Source organism: Aegilops tauschii, chromosome 4 (genome assembly GCF_002575655.3).
Source record: "Aegilops tauschii subsp. strangulata cultivar AL8/78 chromosome 4, Aet v6.0, whole genome shotgun sequence".
NCBI lineage: Eukaryota > Viridiplantae > Streptophyta > Magnoliopsida > Poales > Poaceae > Aegilops > Aegilops tauschii.
Genome location: NC_053038.3, coordinates 114,718,694 through 114,740,885, shown reverse-complemented (window position 1 = coordinate 114,740,885; position 22,192 = coordinate 114,718,694). Strand labels below are relative to the sequence as shown.

The 22,192-nt window shown below is 45.8% G+C and overlaps 3 protein-coding genes across 3 annotated transcripts; 2 read left to right on the top strand and 1 right to left on the bottom strand.

Moving 5' to 3' along the window:
• The first annotated feature begins 4,747 nt into the window (after positions 1–4,747).
• Positions 4,748–7,585, top strand: LOC109775950 (uncharacterized). Its single transcript, XM_020334653.4, has 5 exons — positions 4,748–5,030; positions 5,190–5,322; positions 5,494–5,732; positions 6,470–6,641; positions 6,797–7,585. Exons 1-5 carry the CDS (start codon positions 4,900–4,902, stop codon positions 6,950–6,952), a joined length of 831 nt encoding a protein of 276 aa, XP_020190242.1. The 5' UTR covers positions 4,748–4,899; the 3' UTR covers positions 6,953–7,585.
• Positions 7,586–7,931: 346 nt separating this feature from the next.
• LOC109775949 (calcium-dependent protein kinase 25) lies at positions 7,932–10,820 on the top strand. The gene is made up of 6 exons (XM_020334652.4): positions 7,932–9,109; positions 9,198–9,313; positions 9,429–9,596; positions 9,691–9,818; positions 9,916–10,015; positions 10,198–10,820. Exons 1-6 carry the CDS (start codon positions 8,128–8,130, stop codon positions 10,300–10,302), a joined length of 1,599 nt encoding a protein of 532 aa, XP_020190241.1. The 5' UTR covers positions 7,932–8,127; the 3' UTR covers positions 10,303–10,820.
• LOC109775951 (uncharacterized) lies at positions 10,758–11,981 on the bottom strand. The gene is made up of 3 exons (XM_073496383.1): positions 11,749–11,981; positions 11,258–11,333; positions 10,758–11,038 (listed from the first exon to the last, which is right to left on the bottom strand). Exons 1-2 carry the CDS (start codon positions 11,869–11,871, stop codon positions 11,268–11,270), a joined length of 189 nt encoding a protein of 62 aa, XP_073352484.1. The 5' UTR covers positions 11,872–11,981; the 3' UTR covers positions 10,758–11,038; positions 11,258–11,267.
• Positions 11,982–22,192: the final 10,211 nt, after the last annotated feature.

Sequence of the window (22,192 nt, the reverse complement as noted above, 5' to 3'; positions counted from 1 at the left end):
TAATGTTGTTCTTGGAACTGGTTTATGCTGTGGTTTCACCTGCAATCCTAGTTGATCCGCGTGCGTGGCGTCTTGCCAGCCTCTCGTGTCTGTTCTCCAAACAGTGCTTTGATATGTACATGTCCTGCTGGTTTTGTACGATGTATGTGTTCTTGAATCTTGTTTTGTACTCTGCGCCATCTTAACTGCATCGACACCATCCAATTCGATGTCTATTGGGAGGCTGCTCCGTTGTGAGGCCAGCATAAGGCCTTCCATGATAGCCAGGATTTCCGATTCCAACACATCATCATCACACTAAAATAAATGCCGACATGAACAGAAAACGATGCTCCCAGTTCAGAATCTTGTTGAGAGGCCTCCCGGGCACCCCTCATACTACACCGCACGCGCCCGCCACCTTCTCCCCCGTCTCCATCAACGGTGGCCTGCCTCGATCGCTAGCGGCCATCGCTATTTTCTTTCTCTCTTCTCCCAAAACCTGTAGAGTGGGCTGAGCAAGTATACACGTGATCGGTTGTGGTTTGTCTTAACCTGGAAGACACAACTAGTATTAAACAGAGGATAGCTCATCCCCAGGGCCACGAGCTAGCTCCATCACCGTAATTACACGTTGATTGGGATGTGCAAGACTTTGGAAATACTCTCTGTCTCATTTCACCTAATCCCGATCATTGTATGTCATCTTGTCGGTCGCACGTGCCGTCTTCCAAACAAGGCTCTCTCCCATCCCTTGATCTTTACATGCCTAATACTCCCTCCGTTACAAAATAGATGACCCAAGTTGGGTCATCTATTTTAGAACGAAAAGAGTATTTCTCAAGCCTGTTAAAAATAACAGCACTTGCATTTGTTGGACCTCTTGGATCGGGTAGGCTCGAATTCCGGCAACAGTGATGATAGGTATTACCTTCTCCTTTGCCTGAAGAGCTGCCGCCGGTGGCCATGATGGGATGGCGGCGGCTGCGGTGGCAGAGAGTGGGTGAAGTGGTGACGGCGCTTCCCGTCAGCACTGCACTAACCCTAGATCGGTAGGGATGTAGGTGGGGTACGGCGTTGCGACGAACCTCGTATCTCGAGCCGCCTACCCCACCTCTTTATATATAGTGCAGGTGACAGGGGCCCGTCAACCATAGTGGGTTGAGCGCCCCCGATCAGGGCGCGGATCTAAGGGCCCGGTGGGCCGTTGGGCCCACACGGTGGAGATCATCCTAACAGCATTTGCATGCAGGCTTATAATTTTATTTACTTATTTCATTCTGCTTCTTAGAATAAAATATTGTTAGAATAAATCCGAGGCATATCGTTGATCATCCGAGGACCAAGCAATCACACGAGGCACAACACCGAGATTTGTTAACGAGGTTCACCGATATGGCTACATCCCCCGGGCCTGACTATGGGCGCTCCTCCCCATGACACCGTCACAATACTGCACACCGGCCACCCGGGCACCGGCACATGCCGTCGGCTCCCCCTTGCGCGCCTGTGCTATTATGTTGGCATAGGTTACATCGTGTGTCTAGCCCCGCTATATATGAGAGGCCTAGGATACAAGTGTCCTACTTGGACACGACTCCATATCCTATCTAAACACAATACAACTACAAATCCAACTGTAACCTACCTTGTACACAATATTCGACACAACTCTAACAAACTCTACCTTGGCGAATATTCTCCACCACCTTGAGTTCGCCCATGTGTCAAACTTGCATGTACATTGGACTTGAGCTTATACCATGAGCACCGCTGCTACTCCAAGACTCCATGTGACTCCACCTGCAACTTGTAGTCCCTTCTTTTCTTGACCACAGTCAACACTCGAGCGAAATTAAGTTCCACATTACTCTACTTTGCGCTCCCAACTTCCAGAGTTTCAGTCCAACGTCATCACACACTGATCACTGACCTACGTGAAAGTGAACAACTCACATATTGGGTGTCAAACATAAGAGTTACCTGAACTCAACATCACCGCTCCTTTCTTGACCGCCTGTCTGAAACTTGAAAGAATTTCACCGTTGCTTGTAGTCACCCCGAGTCAAATTCGCAGTTGTCTCACCACATGTATGACCACCAGAGCCCTGGCCCGTCTCCATGTCCCATGCATACCGCACGCCTCACCGCTATTACCACGTCGAGCCTCCGCTGTCCCGGTCGAGTCTCAAGGGCCGCGAAACCACACCACTCAACCCCCACTGCAGAGTACCATCGATCATCACCGACCGATGACGAGTTTCACGCTTCCATCAGACCACTTGGCGCGGAAGTGTGAAACTCGTCATCGGTCGGTGATGATCGATGGTACTCTGCAGTGGGGGTTGAGTGGTGTGGTTTCTATTCCACGCCCAGAAGTCGGTTGGACACGACTCCATATCCTATCTTAACACAATACAACTACAAGTCCAACTGTAACCTGCCTTGTACACAATATTCGACACAACTCTAACAAATATAACCGGCTCCAATATTTTTAAATCACTTAAACCTTCGTTCGAAGCCGGCAACAGCGCGCGCGCGCACACACACTACTGTCTATCAGAGGTTTTCGAACAGATTATTGGGTTCACTTAGATTTTAGACCCAATTCTCGTGCATTGGCTTTGCAACTGTGTCCACCCAGTGGCCGAAGATGTATTTTAGTTGTAGATACATCCATTTTTGTGACAAGTAATTCCGAACGAAGGGAGTAGTTTCTACTACAATATACTAGACAACACATACAATAATTTGTTTATAGACAGTCTAACTTTAGCATCACACTAGACGGTAATTCGAGATCCGATGCACTAATTCATCAGAAGGAGATGATTCTAGTCTAGGGTTCTAGGAGGAAGGAGAGAGGCACACGCAGGTGCAGAGAGACAGAGAAAAGAGATATCTGTTCTTGGACACCTCCTTCAGAGGGTGGATCCTATATGACGCTCGTTAGCGTCCAAACGTCGTGCCTTCGCTGAGGCTAGCGTCTGGTTGGGCCGGCCCACGTGCGGGATTCACCTGTTTATCCGTTCCCTGCTGCTTTCCCTCGCTGTTTCGTGTTTTTATTTCGTTTTTCTTCTGTGCTGTTTTTGCTTCCGGTTTTTCACTGTTTTGTCCGGTTTTCAGTGATTTCTTATGTTTTTTTTGTTCCCTTTTACCTTTTCATTTATTTTCTTATTTTCTTTTTTCTTCTCATTTTTTGGTATTATATAAAAAGTTCACTGTGTATTACAAAAAAATGTTCATCGTATATTAAGGAAATGTTCAACATATATTGCAAAAAAGTTCACCTTGCGTTTATAAAAATGTTCATTGTGTATTACAAAAAAAATTAATCACACATTTAACAAAATGTTCACCATATACTAGGAAAATGTTCAACGTATTTATAACAATGTTCATTGTGTACTTACAAAATGTTCAGCATATATCACAAAAATGTTCAATGTGTTTTTAAGAATTGTTGAGCATATATCACGAAAATGTTTAATGATCAAAACATTTGATTTTTTTTCTTCCGCTGCTCTTAGTTCTTATAAATTCGCGCGGCGTATACACAGCAAACAGTGAGCAGCTCAAGTGGTATTGGACACTTGCCCACTACCGTGGGGTGTCGAGTTCGATTCCTCGATGCCGCATCTTTTTTTTTTGGATTAATAGCAGCTCGTTTTGACGCCACTGAATGGGCCGGCCCATTCTGATCGTGCGCCTGCGCGGAAGCTCGTGTGGTTGACGCTCGCGAGCGTCAACTAGGAGCTCTCCCTTCAGAGCTGCCCCCCTCATCAAAAAAGTAGCTGACCGTTGCGTACATGGGCCTTTGAGGTTTTTTTTTTAGGGCTACATGGGCCTTTGATTGTGTGCCTAGTCCTTCCTGACGGGCCTCCAGCTTCTTCTCAGGGGTTCGGCACCGGTTGGTGGTGGGCCCTGCTTGTAGAGTCCTCCTCGTTGGCGCCTTATGCGCCGCTTTCGGCTGCTGGCGCTCACGTCCCAGCTCACTTGGGCCGGCCCATTTAGCTGGATCGATCATTCCTCTTCTTCGATCGCTCTACAGACAGAAAACTCTATCGTCCGATTCAATTAACACGTTGATCGTTCAATTCAGTTGACCATTAAACTTTTGACCGCTTTGCAGTTGACCGTGTTGACTTTTCAAAAAAATCATCACATTTGAAAAAGAATTCCTCAATTTGAGAAAGTTCATTGATTTTAAGGAAAGTTCATCAAATTTGGAAAAAAGTTCACAAAATTTAAGAAGTTCATCGATTTGAAAAAATAGTTCATCAATTTTGAAAAAAGTTCATCGAATTTGAAGAAAAGTTCATTGAATTTGAAAAAAATCATTAAATTTGGAAAAAGTTCATCAAATTTGGTAAAAAGTTCATCGAATTTGGAAAATGTTCATCGATTTGAAAAAGTTCGTCAAATTTGATAAAAGTTCATCGATTTTGAATAATAATTTCACAAATTTGAAAAAAGTTCACGGAACCTAGGAAGAAAAAATGAAAAATGAAAATAGAAAAACGAACACAGAAGAAAAAAAGAAAGAAGAAAAAAATATTTAAAAGTTTGCATGTCAGTTGGGGATGGCGGGGTGGTTACCGTGGTTTACTATTAAGCAGGTCGTCCCGAGTTCGATTCTCAGTACAATCTGAGTTTTTTTGCGAATTGATAAACACAGAGTAAAAGAGCTAGATGGGCCGGCCCAGCGGAGAAGGGGGGGTATGCGCCCGTTTGCGTATTGCACTGTAGCGGGCGCAGAGGGCGCCGAATAGGATTCAGCCTGCTTGTAGGTGGGAGACTTTGTCGTCGCACTCCACTTGTCTAGAGGTGGGGGTGCCGGCGGCGCCGGCGAGGCGTCCTGGCCCCCGCCCCGGCCCCGCCATCTCACCTTGGGAGAAGTTACCAGAAAGGAATGAGATGGAGGAGGAGCACAGCGGCGGGGTGCGGCGGAGGTGGCTCGTCGACGTCGCCCGCTGGAGCCCCTCCCCGACGCAGTTCCAAGCCGCGGCTGCCCTCCTGCCGCCGCACCACCGCCATGCCATCGCCAGGTAAACTCTCCCACCAATTTAACTCCCCCCATGCTTCCTTGCCCTCTTAACTATGCCCTTCGGAGATCGATAAGAAAAACCCATGGAATTGCTAGGGTTGAATTCGAATCAAAACCCTTAACCATGCCCTTCGGAGATTCATCTTGCTCGCTGGTGCAGGTTTGTCAAGGAGGAAGACAGGAAACGAGCGCTCCTCAGCCGGCTGCTCCAGTACTCGCTTGTGCACCGTGTTCTTGGCATCCCATTCCACCAAATTCACATATACCGAACAACTGAAGGGAAGCCGTATCTGGTACTGCAGCCTGTTCAATCAATTTCATTCCGAAGTCACTACAACAACTCTTTACCCTTTATTTACTCTCAACTACATCACCGGATGAAATGAGCATTTGTTAGGTCGAATAGCTTCTGCAATCAATGGATCACCCTCTGATTAAGTTGTATACCCCTGTCATTCTTGCAGGAGAATGGCCCTCCGGCCTTCAAAAACTTCAATTTCAACACGTCGCATCAGGGTGACTACGTCGGCATAGCATCAGAGCTGCTTTGCCTTGTTGGCCTTGATATTGTGTGTATCTCTAAGCCTCAGGGAGAAACCACCGTGGAATTCCTTAAGAACTTCTCTTCGTACCTCACTGGCCATGAGTGGAACTGCATTGGTCGCGCTGCCGGCTCCATTGAGATGTTAACAGAGTTCTACAGGTAATTATTTGTTGGGAGCTTTCTAATAGACAATAATGTATACATAATGAGCATTCGGAGATGTGGTTGAGCGTCAGAACCTCTACCCTAAAGGATAATTCAGAGGACTATGAGCTAGTTCTAGAATCACCATGAAAACAGCACAAGAAAAGAGTAGTAGATCGATGCTACTACTTATGAATTTCTGCTGAAACCTAACCAAGTACCTGTACTCCCATGTACTAAAGCTTATCATTACTGCATGCAAGTTCATAGACGCCGCAGTGTTTAACAACCCATTCAGCTGCATGGGGCTTGAGTCCTAATTTTTAATATTTTAGCATAACAAATCTCTGAGTTTTGCCAACAACGTGAAAGGAGATTTTTCTTTACTGGTGTTTTTAAATTTGAAATAAGTACGCTTCAAACCCTACCAAGGATGTGGTTGTTCTGCTGTTGTAAGAAGTGTATGTTAACAGCTATGTTAGTTGAGATCATCTTCATGCTTTTGATGATCTGCATAGTATAAATTGTTCGTCTTTTTTTTTTGAAGAAAGACACCCAAAGTGCCATCTTTGATTTGATAATTATCAATGAAAACAACCAGTACATTACATTGAAAAACATACTGGCCTTCTTCTTCCTTCGATTGATTGCCGCCCGTCGGAGATTGAAATCGCACTGAGTCAACAGTAAAGAAAAGGGACACCTGCAAATGCCCTCGCCATACCAGGCTTTAAATTGTTCGTCTTTTGTAGGTACTGGTGTCTCAAAGAAGCATTTGTTAAAGCTGTAGGCGCTGGTGTTGGATTTGGGCTGCATCGCTTGGAATTCCACCATGTTGAATGGAGTAACATCTCTGTCTACATTGACGGGATAGAGTCTAGGAAATGGAGGTTCTGCCTTTTCAAGCTTGATGAAATGCATTTGGTATGTATGGATTGTTCACATCATATACTTTGCACAGATAGAAATCCAATTCAAAATCTTTTATATGTTTTTTACAAAGCGTAGAGAAGGGATATGCTCTTGCAGGTTAGTTCTTGTGACAGGTTACTTACTTACCATTACAAATGCAATTGCAGGCGTCCATAGCGAAAGGGCATCCGGAGGATGCTATACACAGCTTCAAGACAACGTTGTCTAATGTGGTTGTTGAGGAAGAAGAATTTTATGCTGCACTAGAGATCCCAGAAGAAACTTTCACGCTACAGACAGTGGAGCAACTTACACAATTATAATCTTAGCTGGCTAGCTTTCCTATATAGTGCAGTAACATACGAGTGCAGGATCACATCAAGAGATGAAACGCCTCAGGCTTATTAATTCCCAGTTGCGTACTACTGCAGGAATGAATCAAGAGATGACATATATACATGAAGGTGTCAAATAAGTGGATTACATCGAAGAGATAAAAAAAAATCCTTCAAACTAGAAAGATCGATGTATGCCTGCTAAATGTAAGCCAATTTTTATTCAGAACAAGGTTGCATGATTTATGCTCAGAGCTTTTGCGCAGGATGATCTATTAGGATTTTTTTTCCAATTTATGGCAAAAGGAGATCACAATTTTGGAAGGGTTTACATGCTATGATAATCTTGTTTACGATGGGAGCTGCATATACTGTACGCAAGTTGCCCCATGAGGAATTTTAGCTAGGTGTCTCTAGTCAGTTCTCAACATAAGCACTGTATATAGCTATCTTATTTGGAGTTTCAGAGGCCTCTCAAGGTTGAAACATTCTGTATGGCTGCTTCCAGGTGATAGGATACAGTCACCTGAGCTCTGAGGCCTGGAAGATTACTCTGTAAATTATGTAGAGATGTTGAATCATCAGAAGAATAGAAAATGTTTTAGTTGCCTTTTGGTCAAATTTCATTGGTGTGTGTATAGAGATTGAAAAGTCCCGGAGCCTTATGGATGCTTTAGATAGATGAGAAATGTTGAATCGACCTCAATTTTATGCACGAGGGCTGCAAGCCTGCAGAATGATATATTTTATTTTCAAGTATAATTGTGAATCTCTAAGATGATCACCCCAAGTGCAACCGCAACATTTTATCATAGCAATTTGAAGTCACTTCCATAATGTGCATTTATCTTGGAAAAATAATGGGCATACACTCGAAGAATTGTACTATTAGTATCAAAATGGGGCGTACCAGGAACTGACAGCCATGGCTATAAAACATTGACCGGAAAAGAGAGCAAGTGAGGAAGCAAGCAAGTAAGCTATATCCGGATATCCGGAATCCGGCGCCCGTTGCCGCCATTCCCTCCACACCTTCCAAACTCCGAATCCATCTTTTTCTCTATCACACAAAGGCTTTCCAACCAAACAAAGCGAAAAATGCTGCATGCTGGTCTCTCTTTTGGCCGGTTCTCCATGCATGCCTGTGTCTCCGTCGGAGAGCCATGGGCCAATGCTGCGCCAAGGGTGCCGGGCGCGCCGGCGACGCCAACTCGGACCCGCCGCCGCCCCCGCCCGCAGCCCCAAAGGTGGAGCCCGTCGCGTCGTCGTCGACCGCCAGCAACGGCCTCGCAGCGCCGCCGGCCGCCAATGCCAAGCCGGGCAAGCCGCCGCCCCCCGTGGGCGAGGTGCTCGGCCGCGCCATGGAGGACGTGCGCACCACCTACTCCATCGGCAAGGAGCTCGGGCGCGGCCAGTTCGGCGTGACCCACCTGTGCACGCACCGCTCCACCGGCGAGAAGCTGGCGTGCAAGACCATCGCCAAGCGGAAGCTGGCCAACAAGGAGGACGTGGAGGACGTCCGGCGCGAGGTGCAGATCATGTACCACCTCTCCGGCCAGCCCAACATCGTCGACCTCCGGGGCGCCTACGAGGACAAGCACAACGTGCACCTCGTCATGGAGCTCTGCGCCGGCGGCGAGCTCTTCGACCGGATCATCGCCAAGGGCCACTACACGGAGCGGGCGGCCGCCGCGCTGCTCCGGGCCATCGTCGGCATCGTCCACACATGCCACTGCATGGGGGTGATGCACCGGGACCTCAAGCCGGAGAACTTCCTCCTGCTCAGCAAAGGGGAAGACTCGCCGCTCAAGGCCACCGACTTCGGCCTCTCCGTCTTCTTCAAGGAAGGCGAGGTGTTCAGGGACATCGTCGGCAGCGCCTACTACATCGCGCCGGAGGTGCTCAAGCGGCGCTACGGCCCCGAGGCTGACATCTGGAGTATCGGCGTCATGCTCTACATCTTCCTCGCCGGCGTCCCGCCATTCTGGGCGGAGAACGAGAACGCCATCTTCACCGCCGTCCTGCGCGGGCAGGTCGACTTCAACGGCGATCCATGGCCAAACATCTCCTCTGGCGCCAAGGATCTTGTCAAGAAGATGCTCAACATCAACCCCAAGGAGAGGCTCACGGCCTTCCAAGTCCTCAGTAAGCACTCTCCCAGACCTGATTCATGTGCATATGGTTCTTGTGTCGAAGCTCATGGCCTGAAAGTTGTGTGGGTTTGAGTTGCCAGATCACCCATGGATCAAAGAAGACGGAGACGCACCCGATACGCCGCTCGACAATGTCGTTCTCAACAGGCTGAAGCAATTCAGGGCCATGAACCAGTTCAAGAAAGCTGCGCTGAGGGTAGGAGGAACTCTTGTTTTTCTCCTCGTATCTACTCGTAGCTGTTGAATTGAACAAACAATGCTTAGATTGCAGTTTGTCAGGCACTCAACCTTGATGGTGTGTGTGCTGTCAGGTTATAGCTGGGTGCTTATCGGAAGAGGAGATCAGGGGGCTCAAGGAGATGTTCAAGAACATCGACAAAGATAACAGCGGCACGATCACGCTCGAAGAGCTCAAGAACGGGCTAGCAAAGCAGGGCACAAAGCTGTCAGACAATGAAATTGAGCAACTCATGCAAGCAGTGAGTCTTCACTCTTCAGCGAGCTATCGATAACACGGTTCCGTTGCACGACAGATTTTTCATCAAAATTCATCTGTACTTCAAATTTCTCCAGGCTGATGCAGATGGCAATGGATTGATTGACTACGAGGAGTTTGTCACCGCGACAGTTCACATGAACAAGATGCATAGAGAGGAGCACCTATACACAGCATTCCAGTTCTTCGACAAGGATAACAGTGGGTAAGCTGAACAACAAAATCAACAGACTAGGTAGCTGAATTATGTAGTTTAGATAGTATTTTACTACGACTTATGTTTTATCTCACAAATCTTGCAGGTACATAACAAGAGATGAGCTCGAGCAAGCCTTGAAGGAGAAGGGAATGTATGATGCCAAAGAGATCAAGGAGATCATCTCAGAGGCTGACACTGACAATGTAAGGAACAACAAGTATAGATTGAGTATATACATTACACATACGCGATCTGACGCACAGAAGTTACATTGCACCCAAAAATAGGACCTGATAAATCAAATTGATAGCCAGTTTACTCAGTTGATGATGATTATTTTACTTTATTGCATCCAAAGAAACTAAAGATACTTTTGCACATATAGGATGGGAGGATAGATTATTCAGAATTTGTGGCGATGATGAAGAAAGGAGCAGGCAGCACCGAGCCAACGAACCCAAAGAAGAGGAGAGATCTAGTTCTAGAGTGAAACATACATTTTAGCTCAAACAGGGAGATGTGCAGCACCACCAGTGCAGAGTGCATAATGGAACCCTCTTTCCAGATGCTTCTCAGCTTGAGCTAAAACCGTGGACAGATTTGTACAATCTACTCACTAGTTGCTGAGGAGTATCACTTGGATTGGAATCCACATACATACCCATGAATTTGGGGAAGAAAGATGGATTTATCCCCCCCCCCCCCCCCCCCCTGCACATTTTTGTCATCTTGTACACTTACATAAGATGTTGGTGGTGCGCAAGCCCTAGAGGTCATCGGTGCATTCATGAGGGTGCAAGCCTCTGCTGATGTGGTTGAGGGAGAAGAAACATAGAGGGAAGACTAGATGAATGAAGATATGATTGGTCTTCACCAACAATTTCAAGACTACATATAGTATATAGTGAGGCCAGATGATTTGATTTACTTGTATTACAACAGGTCTGAACTAAATAGATGATTTCATTTGCTTATGTTACACCAGATGAATACAAGAAGTTGACAAAAGATTCATAACAGTGTAGTTTAAAGAACTTATTTCACAGCGTATGGTGTTCCTTGGTTTGTCATTACAGAGAATTGACTGACACGTTGCAGGAGCATCACGAAACAAGATCTAATGACCCACCGACACTGAAAAGCCTGGTCGCAACTTCATCAAACTTTCTTCATCCCACGTAAATGAACAATCCAGGATGTGATAAGCTAATAATGTAAGCAGATACCTGCACGAATGAAAAGTAAAATATTTTGTCAATGGAAAGTGAGGTCGCTACTTATTGGACTATTTGCTATGAGATACATCAACGGAATCTCCCAGTTTCCTGGCACCAAATGGTATGCGAGGAATGAGCGCTTCTCACCTCGAAAAAAAGGCATTTATTTGTGGAATATCAGTGTAGTGTAGTTGAAGTCTAGTTAATTCACCGGAAGCATGTATTTACCTAGTAGAGTCTATTTTGCAGTTTCTAGAGAACCATTGCCTTGCAGTGCTTCACGTTCCCTTTGACGGCGTTCTCTCTGCAAATTTGGACAAGAAATTACACATTACATACAGAATTCAAAATTGTATTCAATAAATCAAGATCCTAGTACTATCATTGCAAGTTGTTGGGAAGTAAGGATGGGCCTATCATGGAACATGTGCAGATGTAGTTTCCCTGGAAAATTTTCAAGAACGGCAGGAAGAGGCGCCCCCAGGCACATCCAGTCCAAACAACTTATCTATCTAACCGCCCCCGGGCATTTCCACAAACAGCTGGTGTGCAGATGCGCATGGGCAAATCTAGAACAAGAATCCAACCAAACAGGCACTCGTTCTAGCTAGGAATTGCACGGCGAGTGAAGTTTCCAGTGGGTATGTCTAAACCAACGACGATCACAGGCATTTCCGCATATAGTCGGAGAAGAAGGAGCGGGGAGAGGGTGGGGGTACCCTGCGGTCCCAGTAGGGGTGGAAGCAGACGAAGTCGTAGACGGGGGTGATGGTGCTGAGGAGGACGAGGTTGACGCCCATGAACACCAGCAGCCCCGTCATCGGCCGCGCGCGGTGCGGCATCTCTCCTCCGCCCGTCCCTTCTCGCCGCCGTTCCGGGTAGAGCTCTCGATGCGACAAAAGTAAATGAGAGAGAGGAGGCAGCGCTTACAGGTGGGGCCGAGTCGGATAAACCAAACCAAACCAAACCATCAGATCATTGACCAGTCACCAGTCTGATAATATCTCTCGACAGAAAGAAAAAGAAATACTCCCTCTAAAGAAAGAATTTTTTTATTTTTATTTTTTAGAAAAGGAGGATGTACCCCGGCCTCTGCATTTGGACGATGCATGCAGCCATATTATTAATTATTCACAAAGATCATACATGGTGATACATCAATAAGTCTGAAGCCACCATCTTGGCAACACCGTTGCTACTCCTATCCCATTGATGAAGGCGTGCCGAATGTCCGGGCCTAATATCAAACAGACATCGCACCAAAGCCTAACATCTAAAGTCGGGTGTCTCATCCAAGCCACTACCTGGATTGGGTCCCACACCGGTCTGGCACACTCCCAGTGAGCACCGCACGCTGCAAGGGCCGTCACATCCATCATCCCTCGGTCCATCCTCAGAGCAGAACTGAAGCACCCACCTTGCCAGGCCTCTCTGCCATCAACACCACCATGATGCCAGACAGCTTCCTCCACCTGCGCGAGTCCATCTCCACGCATCAGACGCCGAGTCTCCACAGCGCCACGCCGCCGAGATCCGCCACCATCAATGTGTAAGATGAAGCACCGCTCCACCAAAGGCGCCGTCCTCCGGTCCCTCGAGCCCGTGTGCACCTCCAAGAATGACGCCCCCAAGGGGGAAACGACACCAGAGAGCCGCTGTCATCCGATTTACTGATCTAGGGTTTCCCTCGGAGGTAGCAGAGAGTGGCCTTGAACTTCTCCACGGCGATGCCTTCAGGAAGGGAACAATGCAGACAACGTCGCCATCGCCAGCCTTGGCAATAGCCAATAGTAGGTTTTCACCCAGATCTGATCGAAGACCTCCATCTCTCGTGCACGGGTCGCCGCCATCCTTGTTGGGATCTAGATGATCCAGGCCGCCGCTGCTAGATCTCAGCAAGGAGAAGTCCCCAAACCGAGACCCGCCGATCGAGCAGGGGAGGCCGAGACCGCGCCGCAGGACCAGATCCGCGATGGATCCGTGCCCGCGCCGCCGCCCCGGAGCCAACCTCGTGTGCAGCTGTTGGGGAACGTAGTATGCAATTAAAAAAAAATCCTACGCTCATGCAAGATCTATCTAGGAGATGCGTAGCAACGAGAGAGGGAGAGTGTGTCCACGTACCCTCGTAGACCGAAAGCGGAAGCGTTAGCTTAACGCGGTTGATGTAGTCGAACGTCTTCTCAATCCAACCGATCAAGCACCGAACGTACGGCACCTCCAAGTTCTGCACACATTCATCTCGATGACGTCCCTCGAACTCTTGATCCAGCAAAGTGTAGAGGGAGAGTTTCGTCAGCACGACGGCGTGGTGACGGTGATGGTGAAGTGATCCGCGCAGGGCTTCGCCTAAGCACTACGACAATATGACCGGAGGAGTAAACGGTGGAGGGGGGCGCCGCACACGGCTTGGAACAATTGTGTGTCTAGGAGGCGCCCCCCCTCTCACGTATATAAAGGAGGAGAGGGGAGGAGGCTGGCCTAGGCGCGCCCCATAGTGGGGAGGAGTCCTACTAGGACTCAAGTCCTATTCGGCCTCCCCTTCCTTTTATCGGAGGGGGAAAGGGGGAAGGAGAGGGAGAGGGAGAAGGAAAGGGGGGCCGCGCCCCCTCCCCTTGTCCAATTCGGACTCCCCATGGGGGGGCGCCACCCCCTTGCGGGCTGCCTTGCCTCTCCCCTATGGCCCATGTGGCCCATTACTTCCCCCGGGGGGGTTCCGGTAACCTCGCGGTACTCCGATAAATATCCGAAACACTCTGGAACCATTCCGGTGTTCGAATATTATCGTCCAATATATCAATCTTTACCTCTCGACCATTTCAAGACTCCTCGTCATGTCCGTGATCTCATCTGGGACTCCGAACAATCTTCGGTCACCAAAACACATAACTCATAATACAAATCGTCATCGAACGTTAAGCGTGCGGACCCTACAGGTTCGAGAACTATGTAGACATGACCGAGACACCTCTCTGGTCAATAACCAATAGCGGAACCTGGATGCTCATATTGGCTCCCACATATTCGACGAAGATCTTTATCGGTCGAACCGTTATGACAACATACGTTATTCCCTTTGTCATTGGTATGTTACTTGCCCGAGATTCGATCGTCGGTATCCTTATACCTAGTTCAATCTTGTTACCGGCAAGTCTCTTTACTCGTTCTGTAATGCATCATCCCGCAACTAACTCATTAGTGACATTGCTTGCAAGGCTTGATATGATGTGCATTACCAAGAGGGCCCAGAGATACCTCTCCGATACTCAGAGTGACAAATCCTAATCTCGATCTATGCCAACCCAACAAAACACCTTCGGAGATACCTGTAGAGCATGTTTATAATCACCCAGTTACGTTGTGACGTTTGATAGCACACAAGGTATTCCTCCGGTATCCGGGAGTTGCATAATCTCATAGTCAAAGGAATATGTATAAGTCATGAAGAAAGCAATAGCAATAAAACTTAACAATCATTATGCTAAGCTAACGGATGGGTCTAGTCCATCACATCAATCTCCTAATGATGTGATCCGGTTCATCAAATGACAACACATGTCTATGGTTAGGAAACCTAACCATCTTTGATTAACGAGCTAGTCTAGTAGAGGCTTACTAGGGACACTGTGTTTTGTCTATGTATCCACACATGTATCAAGTTTCCGGTTAATACAATTCTAGCATGAATAATAAATATTTATCATGATATAAGGAAATATAAATAACAACTTTATTATTGCCTCTAGGGCATATTTCCTTCAGTCTCCCACTTGCACTAGAGTTAATAATCTAGTTCACATCGCCATGTGATTAAACATTAATAAGTCACATCGTCATGTGATTAACACCCATAGTTCACATCGCCATGTGACCAGCACCCAAAGGGTTTACTAGAGTCAATAATCTAGTTCACATCACCATGTGATTAACACCCAAGAGTACTAATGTGTGATCATGTTTTGCTTGTGAGAGAAGTTTAGTCAACGGGTCTGACACATTCAGATCCGTATGTATTTTGCAAATTTCCATGTCCACAATTCTTTGCATGGAGCTACTCTAGCTAATTGCTCCCACTTTCAATATGTATCCAGATTGAGACTCAGAGTCATCCGGATCGGTGTCAAAGCTTGCATCGACGTAACTCTTTATCACCTCCATAACCGAGAAATATTTCCTTAGTCCTCTAAGGATAACTTTGACCGATTTCCAGTGATCCACTCCTGGATCACTATTGTACCCCCTTGCCAAACTCATGGCAAGCTACACAATAGGTCTAGTATACAACATAGCATACTTTATAGAACCTATGGCTGAGGCATAGGGAATGACTTTCATTCTCTTCCTAATTTCTGCCATGGTCGGGTTTTTTGAGTCTTACTCAACTTCACACCTTGCAACACAGGCAAGAACTCCTTCTTTGACTGTTCCATTTAGAACTTCTTCAAAACTTTATCAAGGTACGTGCTTTGTGAAAGTCCAATTAAGCGTCTTGATCTATCTCTATAGATCTTGATGCCCAATATATAAGCAGCTTCATCGAGGTCTTTCATTGAAAAACTTTTATTCAAGTAACCTTTTATGCTATCCAGAAATTCTATATCATTTCCAATCAACAATATGTCATCCACATATAATATTAGAAATGCTACAGAGCTCCCACTCACTTTCTTGTAAATACAGGCTTCTCCAAAAGTCCGTAAAAAACCATATGCTTTGATCACCTCATCAAAGCGTATATTCCAACTCCGAGAGGCTTGCACCAGTTCATAAATGGATCACTGGAGCTTGCACACTTTGTCAGCTCCTTTAGGATCAACAAAACCTTCTGGTTGCATCATATAACAACTCTTCTTTAAGAAATCCATTAAGGAATGCAGTTTTGACATCCATTTGCCAGATTTCATAATCATAAAATGCGGCAATTGCTAACATGATTCGGACAGACTTAAGCATCGCTACAGGAGAGAAGGTCTCGTCGTAGTCAACTCCTTGAACTTGTCGAAATCCTTTCGCGACAAGTCGAGCTTTGTAGACAATAACATTACCATCAGCGTCAGTCTTCTTCTTGAAGATCCATTTATTCTCTAGGGCTTGCCGATCATCGGGCAAGTCCACCAAAGTCCATACTTTGTTCTCATACTTGGATCCCATCTCCGATTTTATGGCCTCACGCCATTTTGCGGAATCTGGGCTCATCATCGCTTCCTCATAGTTCGTAGGTTCTTCATGGTCCAGTAACATGATTTCCAGAACAGGATTACCTTACCATTCTGGTGCGGAATGTGCTCTGGTTGACCTACGAGGTTCGGTAGTAACTTGATCCGAAGTTTCATGATCATTATCATTAGCTTCCTCACTAGTTGGTGTAGGCATCACGGGAATGGATTTCTGTGATGAGCTACTTTCCAATTCAAGAGAAGGTACAATTACCTCATCAAGTTCTACTTTCCTCCCACTCACTTATTTCGAGAGAAACTCCTACTGTAGAAAGGATCCATTCTTAGCAACAAAGATCTTGCCTTCGGATCTGTGATAGAAGGTGTACCAAACAGTCTCTTTTGGGTATCCTATGAAGACACACTTCTCCGATTTGGGTTCGAGCTTATCAGGCTGAAGCTTTTTCATATAAGCATCGAAACCCCAAACTTTAAGAAAACGACAACTTAGGTTTCTTGCCAAACCACAGTTCATATGGTGTCGTCTCAACGGATTTAGATGGTTCCCTATTTAAAGTGAATGCAGCTGTCTCTAATGCATAACCCCAAAACGATAGTGGTAAATCGGTAAGAGACATCATAAATCGCACCATATCTAATAAAGTACGGTTACGACGTTCGGACACACCATTATGCTGTGGTGTTCCAGGTGGCGTGAGTTGTGAAACTATTCCACATTGTTTTAAATGAAGGCCAAACTCGTAACTCAAATATTCGCCTCCGCGATCATATCGTAGAAACTTTATTTTCTTGTTATGATGATTCTCCACTTCACTCTGAAATTCTTTGAACTTTTCAAATGTTTCAGACTTGTGTTTCATTAAGTAGATATACCCATATCTGCTCCAATCATCTGTGAAGGTCAGAAAATAACGATACCCGCCGCGAGCCTCAACACTCATTGGACCGCATACATCGGTATGTAATATTTCCAATAAGTCAGTAGCTCGCTCCATTGTTCCAGAGAACAGAGTTTTAGTCATCTTGCCCACGAGGCATGGTTCGCAAGCATCAAATGATTCATAATCAAGTGATTCCAAAAGTCCATCTGCATGGAGTTTCTTCATGTGCTTTACACCAATATGACCTAAACAACAGTGCCACAAATATGTTGCACTATCATTATCAACTTTGCATCTTTTGGCATCAATATTATGAATATGTGTATCACCACAATCGATATTCAACAAAAATAGACCACTCTTCAAGGGTGCATGACCATAAAAGATATTACTCGTATAAATAGAACAACCATTATTCTCTGATTTAAATGAATAACCGTCTCACATTAAACAAGATCCAAATATAATGTTCATGCTCAACGATGGCACCAAATAACAATTATTCAGGTCTAAAACTAATCCCGAAGGTAGATGTAGAGGTAGCGTGCCGACGACGATCACATCGACCTTGGAACCATTCCTGACGCGCATCGTCACCTCGTCCTTAGCCAATCTTCGTTTAATACGTAGTCCTTGTTTCGAGTTACAAATATGAGCAACCGAACCGGTATCAAATACCCAGGCACTACTACGAGCATTAGTAAGGTACACATCAATAACATGTATATCAAATATACCTTTGTTCACTTTGCCATCCTTCTTATCCGCCAAATACTTGGGGCAGTTCCGCTTCCAGTGACCAATCCCTTTGCGGTAGAAGCACTCAGTTTCAGGCTTAGGTCCAGACTTTGTTTCTTCCCGGGAGTGGCAACTTGCCTGCCATTCTTCTTGAAGTTTCCCTTCTTTCCTTTGCCCTTTTCTTGAAACTAGTGGTCTTGTTAACCATCAACACTTGATGCCCCTTCTTGATTTCTACCTCTGCAGCTTTGAGCATTGCGATGTAGCGACCAGACCTCAAATGGTCTGTGCTGCTGTGCACCAGTGTCATCCCTGGATCAGTAATGCTGACACGCACAGTACAAATGGAGGATTTATAACAGAGTAGCAATCACACACTTATTACATCGAAAATCTCTGAAGAGGTTAAGTATGATAAACATGGCTTAAGGCCATCTAAAACGATAACAGCGGAAGACTTGGAAGATAAGTGAGTCCATCAACTCCAGCAGCATCACTGAGTATAAGACCACGACCTAAGGCACCTTACTCGTCGTCTGAAAATTCTGCAACATGAAACGTTGCAGACCGAAAACGGGTCAGCACATAGGATATGCTGGCAAAGTAACACATAGAGAACAATGAACAATAATAATGCTATACTATATGCATTTATGGCTGGTGGAAAGCTCTATGGTTACAGTTTTGCGAAAAGCCAATTTTATCCTACTACAAAGGAATAAATTTTATTTAACTATCATGGTGGTTGTGAAACATTGAGAAGGTACCTCCAACTCAATCCCAATTAAGTGTCATCATTAACCCAACAAAATTAATTATAAGTAACATGGTGATGAGATTCAAATGATAATCCAGGTACTAGATACTCAAGTTGTCCATAACCGGGGACGCGGCTAATCATGATCAGTTTGTACACTCTGCAGAGGTTTGCGCACTTTTCCCCACAAGACTCGATCGCCTCCGCTTGATTCTCGCACTACATGATGTTTGAGAAACGGATGACCGAGACACAGTCTTTCAGAAACAATCACTCTTTACTCTGGATGGACCGGTACACCTACTTTCCCCTACATCTGCTAGTCCACCTCTTCAAGAGATCCTGTAACCTACTCAGCTATGCTAGAGCCCATAATAGCTTGTGGCTGCACACGGAAGTTTCTAGCATGAATAATCTTATGATCCCTTTGAGCCTGGGTGGCGGACCTTATACATACAGCAACACTGGGTTCTCCAGGTGCCTCAATCCACCCAGATGTGAGTTTTAGTTGCCACCTTAAGTTGAACCATTAATAAACATCTCACATCTGTCATGAATATCACTCAAACCCAAATCCACGTCTACGAGCATAGCATGGCAATAATAAAAGCAACGTAGAAGTAACTCCCAAGGGTTTGATAAGAAAACAGGTAATAGGCACTACCTCAACTACTTCCCAATACCCACAGTTTAATTAGATCCTAATCATGCAAGTGTTTGAGGAAAACAGATCTAATGCAATAAAACCGGGTATGAACGGGGTATGATCAAAGTGTTACTTGCCTTGCTGATGATCCGCAAAAGCTAACGAGTCGAAGTAACAAGCGGCACACTCCGGGTACTCTATCGCAAACAAACAAGCATACAATCAGTACTCATCTAATGCACAGGTAAAACTCGAATGAAAGGTCCAACCAGAAAGTTCAACTTAAGAACTCCGGTTTGCAAAAAGAATCAACTCGAAAGAAGCAACGAAAGTCAAACGGCGAAAGAGAGAAACTTCGTTTGCTAATCTGGATCTAGGTCAAATTTTACTGTAGCAAAAACTTGTTTGAGTAGGTTAAACGGAAAGAGAATTTCGAGACGAAACTCTAGGCGCTTGAATCGCCTGATTCCGATAAACGAGCGAAATGTTAAACAGAATCGAAGATTTGATCAGAGGTCGAATCTGAGAAAATAACGAGAAAACTTCGACGAAAAAGAAAAACGGACGAACGTTAAATAACGGACGTTCGTTAACAGAGAAAAACCGACGAACGCGTTCGTTAAAACGAACGGTTCGGTGAACGCTCGCAAAATAATAAAACCGAAAAAAAACCGATCTAGGGTTTTTTTTAAACGAAGGGTTTAAAAAAAAACGAAAACCGGCAACGACGAACGGCAGCGGCAGTACCTCGACGGGCGGGCTCCGGCGAGGGCTCCGGCGGGCGCGGGGCTTGGCGGCGGGGTGCGGGGGTCGGGGGAGGGGGCGAGGGGCGGCGAGGGGCGACGACTCCGGCGGCTTCCGGTGCGGCGGCGGCGGCGGCGACGGTGAGTGCGGCGGCGGCGGCGACAAGTGCGGCGGCGGCGGTTGAGGAGAGAGAGAGGGGGGGCTATATATATAGGAAGGGGGGTCCGAAGCTTGGGGAAGGGGGCGGCCGGGGCGGCGTGGCCGGCCGGGACTCGGGCGGCGATCCCGTCTCCGGGACGGAGACGACGGGGCGGCGGGGCTGGGCCGTCGGCTGGGCCTTTGGCCCAGTCGGCGCGCGGTCGCAGTTTTTTTTATTTTTTAAATAAGTTCCGCGGAGAATAATACGTAGAAAAATAAATAAATATCAGAAAAATATGAAATAAATTTTCCCCGTCTAGTTAGAAAATCTAGAATAGGGTGAACATTGTTTTAAAACAAAATAAATATTTTGAAAACATGCAATATTTTTAATGCAATAAAATCCAAATAAATTCCAAATAATGATTTTAACATTTTTCCTCCAGTATTTCAATTGTTTTGGAGAAGTCATGTTTTCTCCTCTCGTTTATTTAAAATGAAATATTTTTCCAGAGAGAAAATAATTAAAACCAAAAATCCTCGTCTTATTATTTGACGAAAATCAAATATGAAAATTCGAGAAAATCCCCAACTCTCTCCGAGGGTCCTTGAGTTGCTTAGGATTTATCGAGGATTTGTCAAAATGCAATAAAACATGATATGCAATGATGATCTATGTATAACATTCCAAATTGAAAATTTGGGATGTTACAAACCTACCCCCCTTAAGATGAATCTCGCCCTCGAGATTCGGGTTGGCTAGAAAACAGGTGGGAGTGGTCTTTCCGTAGATCTTCCTCTCGCTCCCAGGTGGCTTCATCTTCTGTGTGGTGACTCCACTGAACTTTGCAAAACTTGATAACCTTGCTACGGGTAACTCGGCTGGCATACTCGAGAATCTTAACTGGCTTCTCCTCATAAGTCAAATCACTTTCCAACTGAATCGCTTCCAGTGGCACAGTATCTCTTAGTGGTATCTCAGCCATCTCCGCGTGGCACTTCTTCAACTGCGAAACATGAAATACATTATGTACTCCAGACAATCCTTCGGGCAATTCCAGCTTGTAAGCAACTTCTCCCATACGTTCCAACACTCTGTATGGTCCGATAAAACGGGGCGCTAACTTTCCCTTAACTCCGAAGCGCTTCACTCCTCAAAGGGGTGATACTCGAAGATACACTCTGTCTCCGACTTCGTGAACGGTCTCCTTTCGTTTAGAATCAGCATAACTCTTCTGCCTGGACTGGGCTACCTTGAGCCTATCGCGAATCAACCTTACTTTCTGTTCAGACTCCTTAATCAAATCTGGTCCAAACAACTGACGATCTCCAACTTCGTCCCATAACAACGGTGTTCTACACCTCCTTCTGTACAAAGCTTCGAAAGGGGCCATCTTCAAACTGGTTTGATAACTGTTGTTATATGAAAACTCCGCATATGGCAAATTGTCGTCCCAACTAGATCCATAATCTAGTGCACATGCTCTCAACATGTCCTCCAAAATCTGGTTGACTCTCTCGGTCTGTCCATCTGTCTGCGGGTGAAAAGCTGTACTGAATTCCAGCCTGGTTCCCAACGTTTCATGTAACTGCTTCCAAAACTTCGAGGTAAATTGGGTTCCTCTGTCTGATACAATGGTCCTCGGAACTCCATGCAAACATACGATCCTGGTCATGTATATCTTTGCCAACTTAGCACTGGTGTAAGTGGTCTTCACTGGAATGAAATGAGCCACTTTCGTCAAACGGTCGATTACAACCCATATTGAGTCATAGCCTGAACGAGCCCTGGGTAATCCCGTGATAAAATCCATGCCTATTTTATCCCACTTCCATTCGGGTATCGGCAATGGCTGTAGCAATCCTGCTGGCTTCTGATGCTCTGCCTTCACTCTCTGACATACATCACAAACTGCTACATACTCCGCAATATCCTTCTTCGTTCCGGTCCACCAGAAAGTATTTTTCAAATCCAAATACATCTTGGTATTTCCTGGGTGAATCGAGTATGGTGAATCATGGGCTTCTTGCAAAATCAACTTCCTGATCTCCGGATCATTTGGCACATATACACGGTCCTCGAAC

Excerpts from the sequence above, each read along its gene's own strand:
- LOC109775950 (XM_020334653.4), top strand. The coding sequence starts at position 4,900 with ATGGAGGAGGAGCACAGCGGCGGGGTGCGGCGGAGGTGGCTCGTCGAC. Across the intron at positions 5,733-6,469 it reads ATGTTAACAGAGTTCTACAG|GTACTGGTGTCTCAAAGAAG; the intron begins GTAATTATTTGT and ends CGTCTTTTGTAG. Across the intron at positions 6,642-6,796 it reads AGCTTGATGAAATGCATTTG|GCGTCCATAGCGAAAGGGCA; the intron begins GTATGTATGGAT and ends ATGCAATTGCAG.
- LOC109775949 (XM_020334652.4), top strand. The coding sequence starts at position 8,128 with ATGGGCCAATGCTGCGCCAAGGGTGCCGGGCGCGCCGGCGACGCCAAC. Across the intron at positions 9,314-9,428 it reads TCAAGAAAGCTGCGCTGAGG|GTTATAGCTGGGTGCTTATC; the intron begins GTAGGAGGAACT and ends GTGTGCTGTCAG. Across the intron at positions 9,597-9,690 it reads TTGAGCAACTCATGCAAGCA|GCTGATGCAGATGGCAATGG; the intron begins GTGAGTCTTCAC and ends AAATTTCTCCAG.
- LOC109775951 (XM_073496383.1), bottom strand. The coding sequence starts at position 11,871 with ATGCCGCACCGCGCGCGGCCGATGACGGGGCTGCTGGTGTTCATGGGC. Across the intron at positions 11,334-11,748 it reads ACCCCTACTGGGACCGCAGG|AGAGAACGCCGTCAAAGGGA; the intron begins GTACCCCCACCC and ends CCAAATTTGCAG.